At 38.7% G+C, this 9,648-nt stretch overlaps 2 protein-coding genes across 4 annotated transcripts in view; both read right to left on the bottom strand.

Annotated features, from left to right (window-relative positions):
* Positions 1-240: 240 nt before the first annotated feature.
* On the bottom strand, positions 241-7,194 carry snx12 (sorting nexin 12). Of its 3 annotated transcripts, XM_035666473.1 has the most exons (7): positions 6,815-7,192; positions 4,476-4,571; positions 4,106-4,230; positions 3,798-3,888; positions 2,779-2,789; positions 2,088-2,120; positions 241-1,116 (listed from the first exon to the last, which is right to left on the bottom strand). In XM_035666473.1, exons 1-5 carry the CDS (start codon positions 6,977-6,979, stop codon positions 2,784-2,786), a joined length of 483 nt encoding a protein of 160 aa, XP_035522366.1. In that variant the 5' UTR covers positions 6,980-7,192; the 3' UTR covers positions 241-1,116; positions 2,088-2,120; positions 2,779-2,783. The 3 variants fall into 3 exon arrangements, with proteins under 3 accessions (XP_035522366.1, XP_035522365.1, XP_035522364.1); XM_035666472.1 differs by lacking the exon at positions 2,088-2,120; XM_035666471.1 differs by lacking the exons at positions 241-1,116; positions 2,088-2,120; positions 2,779-2,789 and having other exon boundaries at positions 2,817-3,888; positions 6,815-7,194.
* Positions 7,195-8,998: 1,804 nt separating this feature from the next.
* The window catches only part of il2rga (interleukin 2 receptor, gamma a), a 4,535-nt gene continuing 3,885 nt past the window's right edge, over positions 8,999-9,648 (bottom strand). The window contains 2 exon segments of the mRNA XM_035666824.1: positions 8,999-9,287; positions 9,468-9,535. Coding sequence (XP_035522717.1) covers positions 9,033-9,287; positions 9,468-9,535 — 323 coding nt within the window. The 3' untranslated portion in view covers positions 8,999-9,032.

The raw sequence follows: 9,648 nt of genomic DNA, 5'->3' as shown, positions 1-9,648 counted from the left end.
CTCTGCTAATCTCACCACACCAATCGTTTCATACAGTCTTTACTGTTTCAACATTTTCACGTTCTTTTTTTCCATTTCACTGTCAAATTAGGTCATCTGCCAATCTGCGGCCATTCATCCAGCTCCCGTGACTCTCTGATCTGTCTAACTGCCTCTATGATCACTAACTGAAAGGTGAGTTTTTAGTGATTTTGCTTCTACCTCTCCTCTTTCAAACTGAAAAGAGACATGTAGACATGACACAGCAGGCAGCAGGAAATTTAATTGGTGGACAGAATTAACAAGGAAGTTCCTCGTCACCCATAGTGGAACTGCAATGATAACATGTATTAATACACATCACAATAATATTGATAGAAAGAATTAACTGGCTGAAAATAAGCGCAGAATAAGCCTTATTTCAGATCAATAAACCAGATGCTGATTACGCCTTTAAACAATGAAATATTGTTCATATAATGAACCTCTTGTCACAGTGCTTAGATATGGTTATTTACCTAACTTAACATTCCCAATAGCTGATTTGACAACACACAGCCAAAGTGTAGACATGATGATGTAACTAAGACAGCAGAGTTAAAACAATTAATCATGAAACAATCCTGTCTAAGAGCATGAATCCAGAATGTATAACAGGGGGAAATATATTGACTGGAATGACACGTCACTGTCTTTTTCATGATGCTACATGTTGCTCGACTTTGGGAGGTTATCATCAAAATCCCATCTCTGCTAGCGAAAGAAAACTCCAATCAAAGCAGGAAATTACCCTCATTTTAAAGTGGATCAAATCAATTTAAAAAAAAAACAAACATAGAAAACATAATCATTGTAAAAAAAAAAAATCTAGCTATGACAAAATGACAAAAGGATATATGGAACATGTTTTTCGCTGATTACTGAATCAAAATAATGTACGTACAGTAAGTGGAATGACTGAATAAAGACAACATCAAACAATTTATAGATTGGATCTCTTAGTTCTGTCCAGGAGCAATAGTTGTGTTTTTTTTCCTACACCGTTGATACTTATCAGTTCTCACATTTCCACCAGCTTTTTAAATGACGTGATGTAGAAATAAATGTACATGGGGCAGGTGCAGCGGTCTGCATTGTCTTCGCAATAAAAGAGAGAAAGAGAGACAGTAAACAATGAGAAATAATATACAGACATGTTCAAGCTTTAAAATGGATTTGATCAATGCTGTGAGTCTCTCTGAACAGAATCTACTGATGCACTGGCTAATGTAATGACACAATATTATAATATTATTCCCAGAATATATCACAATATTTAGAAATGACTGTGGGTCCATACTGTTCAAATGCATGTTTCATACACTTGCAGACTTTCTGTGTATGTAGGAATCCATGCATTTTCTTGTTAGAGGAGGCATTTGGGCATGAGAGTCTACAAATAGTCAAGGACATTATACAGAGTTGCAACCCTGTGGGCACTAAAATTATTTCAAGTATGTGTTTTTTTCTGTAATGGCAAACTCATTCATAAAGCACCAAACAACTGTTATTAATTCCTGGAATAAAACTGGACACACTGACTTCTGCTCTTTGTTTGTTTCAATTCCATTTTTAAATTTAGCCAGGAGGTGGAGTGCAGTACTCAAACCACAGGAAACCCATTTCTCAAACAGATCTTTGCCTCTATTAATGTACTTAGATTGACTACACTTTCTGGACGGAAATGTAACTTGACTCTCATTCAATCAGGCAGGCAGGTAAAAGAAATGATGGCAGCTCTAATACGAACTAAGCATGGTGCATTACACGGGGGCCACATGCAGTGTTCATGACAAGGTGTCAGCTGAGGGGCCAGACTTTACCAATAAGCAGCATGCAGTGAAGATGTTGGTATCACTAATGTGTCGTGTCAATTTCTTTGCAAAGATATGCCATAATATGTAGCAAGTGGAGTGTTTGTTTTTTTTGCATGGACACTAAATTCAAGCAGTTTGGTTCATTAGACACAAACTATGTCTAATGAACTGTCGACATTGTTGGTAGACTCAGATGCAAGAGGCAGGCGTAATCTGAACACGAAAATGCAGGACACATCAATATTTACTTACTGACTAACTGCTTTGTTTTTCAGACATCCAAGTCTGAAAAACAGAATTTTTAGGGAAATAAAGATCTGAATCAACAGACTGAACAACATGGTGGTGATCAGAGGCAAGAAAATAAATTGTCAGCAAGACTGACACACAGTATGTATTGCAAAGAAAGCGTGCAAGTTTGCCATGCAGCCAATGATTAGTGCGGTCGATCATGTATCGATTAGTTTGGAAAGAAATGTTTCAAAAAGAGCTCTAGTCATTGGTGATGTACAGTACTTATTCCCATTAAACAATAGTTCACATAACTCAAAACACTGGTGGAGATTTGTGTTTTCACTGGTAGACTGAGAAACTTTTGCAAGCCAGTTTTTGAAGCACAGCTGATTACCTTCAGTGCAATCATTACCAATTCAAATATTCCAACTGCGAATCTGATTTTATAATCAATTTTCTCTACATGCAAAACTGGCTTGCAGGATGTTCTTTCCTTTGTAACACTCCATGATCTTATGTGAAAACCAGGGACTATGTGTGGCACAGATTACAGTCAGATCTATTTTGTGATTATATATATATAAACATTTGTATATAGCATGGTTTTCCTCAAGTTTGTGAACTATCGCCTTTGGTCTTTACAGTGCCCATGCAACCTCCTTTAACTTCCAGAAAGTTCTTGAAACAGGATAAAATAAAGCGAACTTACTTCATTCATACCTAAAAGAACAACAAAAACAAAGAGAACAAAACAGGATCAGTACTCTCATTTACAGTCTGCATGTATTCCTATGGTACACATTAGTGCCAACACACACGTTGTGACATTATTCTACTTTATTCACATTATATTACAATCATGAATATATGACACTCGTCAGGGAAAGACTGAATGCATCATACATTATTTTAATTCCTGAAAATTGTGATTTAAGGCCTACACACACTGGGGGTGTTTGTGTGCGATATATTCGGACATCAATATATTTTTTTGAACTGTTTGTCGTGAGTGCTTTCTCACAGAATGCAAATATTGCACAGCGAAAAAGCGACGTCAGTTTTTCAGATCTGGGTTGATTTTCCGGAGCTTTCGCACCACCATCACCCTGTATTATATCACAAAAATGATAAAAGATGGGGGGGCTGAAGCCGCCATTTCACCTCGATTAACCTGGGAGTTGCTGGTCTACCGCTGCATCGATTAGTTTGTCCTGTGTGACTTTGGCGTTTTAACGTATTAATACATCTTAACAGACCAGACCACAAGCTGCTCCCATTTTTCCACCAGTCCCTGTTCTGTTTGGATCACGGGAATTTAATTTAAAGTCGCAAATAGTATTAATGCGACATTTGCAGGAGAGGATTTCGTCTCATCCCCGGTGTGTAAAGGCCTTAAGAGCCAAATCTTCATGATATTACAATCACAACTACTAAGGGGTGCTTTCCTTATTGTACAATTATAAAACAAATGCACAGGGAAGACAGGCATCACAGAGCTGTTTCAAACATTATCAACATGTCCTGATGTATAGTATAAGAACATACTTTAACTCCAAGATAAAGTAAATACGACTTTACAATGATATACACAGACTGAGAGAAAGAGAGAGAAAGAGAGAGAGATTAAGAGAAGATGGGAGGGAGGAGAAAGGCAAGAGAAAGTCCAAACCTACACCCCAGAGTTTAACCCCCACCTGCCGACCTCCCTAAATAACTCTAGTGTCGTACTTTGCCAGGAATGTAGTTACGGTCAATGGTTTCCTCCTGCAGAAACATGTGAAGACAGCGCTCGTTCTGGGCCAAGGGGTGACCTGCAATTCTACAAACAGACAACAGAAAAAAGTTGCTCATTTTAAATGCTTTTCATGGAGGCTGGTGAGATGCAATTGAGGATTATGTGGATTATGACACTGATTATGTACAAATATAAACTCATTATTTCTAAATTAACACATTTTTACGTGACAAATGTGAAAACACACACACAAAAAAAACACAAACTATGTATTTTAACCTGGGCTGTTGAATTGACTGACCTGTTGATGAACTGCTCCAAGCCCATTCGCCGCTCCTCAATGAAGGACTCCTCAAAAAGGCCCTCATCTCCGCGGAATGGCAACTGTCTCTTCAGGGCTTTGCCCGGCAGAGATGGTACTACAATCTGAAGGTGTCAGGGGTCAACACAAGTAATAGGAAAGATGAAAAACATGCCACCAAAACATGAATTGAAAAAGTCCACGCGTGCTGTGCTGTAACGTCAAAACTGCGGACATTTCAATCAGGATGGCAGCGCAAAGGAACTTATCCAATGCGGTTATTAATTAAAACTTGCATTTGTTTTACCAACACAGGAGACAAGCTTGCTTCGTTTATTAGCTGTGAAACTTACCATTAGTGCTCACTCACCTTACTGTCTCTTTCCAGCTCATTCTTTAACCACTCAAAGTCACTGTATCTTCTTCTCACACAGGAATCCTTCAGTTTAAAAATGGGAAGGTTTGTCTACACAAGAAGAAAGAGGGGGGGGGGGAAACAAAACAGCAATGGATTTATTCTACATTCAATCATTTGCACCCACAGAAGACAACTGCTGAACAACTGGCAACTATGACGAGTGCTTAAGGTACTGAGAGACAAAGGTGTGTTATCTTAAGGCCATAATGTGACTAAACTGTTGGCATGAAAGTTCACAATCAGACTTTGAGGGGAGAATTAAGTGATTTTTCTGTGTAAGCCTCTACATTGTATCTGGTGGTGGTCAATTATTTTATGGCCGATTGATGAATCGTTTCAAATCAGAAATGACAAATTCCCAGAGCCCAATGTGTTCAAATTGCTTGTTATGTCCTATCAACAGTCCAAAGCCCAAATATATATTCAATTCACAACAATTTGAAGAAAAAGCAACTAATTCTCAAATTGGAATTCCTTCTTTCAGTTCATTTTCTGTAAATCAACTTCTAGATTAACTAAAGGACACAGTGTGTCAGATTTAGTGGCATCTAGTGGTGTAGTTGCAGATTACAACTCCCTCACTTCACCCTCCCCTTCCAAGCAAAAAGTAGAAACTACAGTAGCTACGAAATGCCTGAAAAATATGCTCCATCTAGAGCCAGTGTTTGGTCGGTCCGTTCTGGGTCACAGTAAACGTGGCGGCCTCCATGGAAGGCAGCCGGCGGCTCCTGCAGATTAAAAACGTCTCGTTCTAAAGTAACAAAAACATAATGAGTCTTATTTTCATCATTCAACACTAATGAAAACACACCGGACCTTTAACGCTAGTTCTGTCTGGCCAGAAATCACTATAGAAGACTTCTAATGTGAGGAAAACGCCCATGCTGAAAAGTTCGCAGTCTAGTGAAAACGGCAGATTTTGTGTGCAACTGATTGAAGTGATTCATTCACTAGCGTATCCGCTGGGTGTTTCAGGGGTTAGTGAGAGGGTGATCCTGTTGTAGGACCTTCCCATGATTCACTGCTGTGGACGGTCTGCAGACGGCGAGTGGGAAGTAATGAAACAATGCTTTTTCAGTGAAGATTGGTAACTAGACTGATCTGGTTTGTTCAGGGTTGTCTGTAGTTGTGAGACAGCACAATTAGGATACACACATGATCAAAAACTACCTTAAAACTAATCAACCCCACCTCTAATCCATAAACTACCACACAGTGTATGTTAGGATGAAGAAACTAACTCTTTTTTTTACTGATAATGATGTGCAAACTCTCCCAGGAGTCACCACAGATATAAGGAGTTCCAGTCAAGGGCAAGCTGCAATTACGCAATTACAGTGTTAGGATAAGCTTCCTGAAAATGTTGTCTTTAAACTCAGCTAGCTGTGTCAGGGATTTTTGTTTTTTTTTTTGTACCTCACTCTTACACAAGCTCAACTGCCACAAAATTACAGGAAGTTTCTCCTCTTACTACTTTCATTTAATGAAGAAAACAAAGACTCCTGATGAATCAAACTTATAGTAAACTGCATGTAATTTCTCCTGTTCACATATATAAAAAGAAAAAACACCGACATTGTTGGCATTCCTCATTTAGCTGCATAGCATTGTAGCTTAACCTTACTCTTCTTACACGTTTACAGAAACTGTAAAATAGGTTATTAGCGTGTTTTATGTTGCTTAACAAACGTATTTTGCCTTACACATACAGACAGATAATGTTGAATTAGATAGTCCTGACTTTATTAAGTCTATTAAGTCTTATTAAGTGCAAGTAACGGTTAGCTTCCCTGTGTCTGTAGGAGTCCCTTCATTTCCCTAACGTTACTGCCGTAATGTTTAATTTACATAACTTACTCTAAAAGACATTTAACCACAACGTTAACCCCACACATGGCTTTAAACTGTAAATACACGTCCTCTGTGTACGCTGGAATACGTTAGTATGTTCACAAAACTTCTTACTAACGCTGCAAGCTCTGGGGGGGAAAAAAAGGCCGCTGACAATCCACGGCACTTGATTTTTACTGGCGCCGCATCTTGAGCCACTCCAGGCGGCGAACGTCAGAGCCTCCTCCCCCCTCCCCCCCGTGTTGACTCTCGGCACCGCGGCTACACATGCTAACTGGCTAGCAAACAACACTGTAATTACCACTTAGCTTAGCGAATAAAAAGCTAACGCCGCAACAAGATGTGTGTGTGTGTGTTTTTTTTTTTTTTTTTTTTTTAAATCTTCTCTTCTGCATGCAGCTAAAAAAATAAAAAATAAAAAATAAAAAATAAAAACCTACCCGCATGCGAACTTCGTAAGTTGTGAATCGGTTTCGTCCGACTCCATTGGTTTGTGGATCGTAAACGTCTATTTCCAGAAAATTGCTGGGGGGACCGTAAGCATCCGTCAGGTCCTGGGGCTTTGAATTCAACCGGCGAGTGTCGGCCACCGACGGCTCTGACATGTTGTCGGGCTGCAAATTGTAAACGGACTACCGAACGACGAGTGAGCGTCAAACCGACTAAACGCGCGTTAAAAGTCTTAAAATGTCATCTGAAGACATCAATGGATCGCGCTGATCGGTTCAGCTAAGGAAGTAGCCGACTTGTATGTGCTCTGTTGTTGCGGGGGCCAGCCGCCCTGCGCCCTTCCCGTCGAGAATCTGAAAAATGCGTTGACTCAGTTCCGTACTCTGTGGGACACTTCGCGCTCCCTCTACCGGACAGTCGGCTGTATCGCCGGTGACAGTCGGGAGTACAGTTGTGCAATTAATGTGACATGTGTTCTGAGTTTGGTTCAAATATATATTTATTGATTAAGTACAGCAAAAGAGTACACTGCTTTGTCAGCCTTGGTATAATGACAGAAAACAATGACATGTGAAGCACAAGTAGGTTACACAAATGGAGGAAAAAAACGTATACTTATAAAAAGATAATCAAATTCTAACAATGATTAAAATATAATATAAAAGTTATGAGGCTGGGATGAAGCTATTGTGATATTGATATGACTACATAAGTTTTAGTAACTAATGGCTCTATTAATGCCTAATACATTGTTTACTAATGCTCACATTACCAATGAGGTCTTTTTGATCAAAATATAGGGATTTTCTCCGAATATATGTAACTTTAAATCAACTATTAAGTTGTTTTTCTGACATATTCAAAGTGAGGGACACATCAAACATATTTAAAAAATTGGCCTTGAACTGGCCAGTGCCAAGTGCAGTATATAAACTAATCTGTTTTGATCCACATTTTAGATCAATCGGGAGACCTTAATAATACGACAGATTTTAGGTTGCCTGGTTGTGAAAATACCCTTTTTTTTTTGTTTATCTATTTTGGAATAATGCAGTTATAAATGTAATCATCAATTAATAAGTTGTTTAAAAATAGACTTTGGTCTGAACATTTTCTAGCTCGCTAAAAAAAAGACAAAGCATCCACCGAAGTGTTTTGTTTTTGTGTTGTGTTTTTTTTAGACCAAAGTTGAAGATATAGCATTAGTAAGTGATTATTTTGAATTGTTAATTATTTATTTTATAATATTAATAAAGCCAAGAGTTACGACTTAAGGTACCTAACTGGTCATTTTACTGGCTGAGTGAGTGAACAATGAATGGACATTAAACATTGTCCAAGTTTTTTGTCAGCAGTCCTTTCTCAAATATCATCACATTACCAATGAGTGGATACAGTGGATATCATATTCCTAGTGCAGTATATAAACTACTCTGTTTGGATACACATTTTATGATTCATGCATGTTTTGTTTATCAATATACATGTACAATATTGCTAAGCTCAATTTAGGCAGAAGAATAAAAAATCAAAGTTGCAAAGAAAACGCGCCTGACTGAAGCAAAAGGGATTAGAGGAAGTGGATGTTTTAAATGTCCATTGTTTGATATGTGAGGGGAAGTTCCACTATGTTCTCCTAGTGCAGTCAAATATATAGACTTCCGATAAAGGCAAAACTCTGTGTAGGTGAATATACATACATCATTAATTCATTTTCTGATCCTTGTAGTCATGCAGAAGATGTGTCAGTATAAGTGTTGTCAAGTTTAGGAAAATCCAACCGTGGCTTTTTTGACATAGACTATCCAAAGCTATTTTAGCCTTTCTCTGACTGGTACTGTCTCTATGTAGCCACAAGTTATGATCAAATGAAATACTTGAAATTAAAACTATTCATATGCTAGAATAATACTTTTTTTTCTTTTAGAAAAAACAAATACACTGATGCTGAAACTATCAAATATTCTGATATTGCATAAACGGTAATATTAAAAAAGCCCCTCCATCGTGCTAAAGTCCTTAAATATTTTTTAACATTAATAAGGCTTGGGTTCATTCCCATTTTCAAATTCAATGATTGATTGATTCATTGCTTTAAGTGCCTTGAGCAGATATGAAGACATACATAATTTATCAATTTGCAACCATCCAGGAGAGTTGGTCTGGATTGTGAAGTTTTGGGAAACTCAACCCTGACTGAGATTCCTCTTAAACGGGAACTTGCACTGCCTCTTCAGATGAGACTGTGAAGGTGGAAGAGGAGCAGGGGGTAGACATGTCTGACTTGTCCACAGGGACCGACACGGAGCAGTCGGTTTGGTCGGTGGTGACGGAGGACGTGGAGCTGTCAGAGCTCTCGCTGTCGGACTGGGAGACCTGGCAGTATTCACGGACAGGGCAGGCACGCTCATTATAGTTAGCCTTTGAACTCTCTTTCAGGCCTTCAGAGAGTTGAAACCAATCCTTTTAAACAGAAACAAAATGCATTACTTGTTTTGCTCTCATTTCCTCTAAATGACACATCTGAATATGAGCATTGCAGATCCAGTCCAGACTGAAATATCTCAACAACTGTAGTCTTGTCATTGAATTCTGTCAATGACTGCAGTAGGGAGACAACACAGAGCTCTGGGTGCTACTAACCTGGACGTCATGAAAGATCGGGGATGGCTTGGGAACCACAGGGATGAGGATGATCCTGATCCTGTGTGGGAGATATTTTCACTTTTAGATGATTTTATCAAGAACAGTTCATCTACTTTTGTTCCCTTCAGCTCTTTAGCACTGTAGTTGAGCGAGGTTAGGGATACGGAAGTGATTGATT

This window comes from Morone saxatilis, unplaced genomic scaffold (genome assembly GCF_004916995.1).
Source record: "Morone saxatilis isolate NCDOM2014 unplaced genomic scaffold, NCSU_SB_2.0 Contig20, whole genome shotgun sequence".
In the NCBI taxonomy this organism is placed as follows: Eukaryota; Metazoa; Chordata; class Actinopteri; family Moronidae; genus Morone; species Morone saxatilis.
The sequence above is the reverse complement of the archived record's forward strand: the minus strand, read 5'-3'. Positions and strand labels throughout refer to the sequence as shown.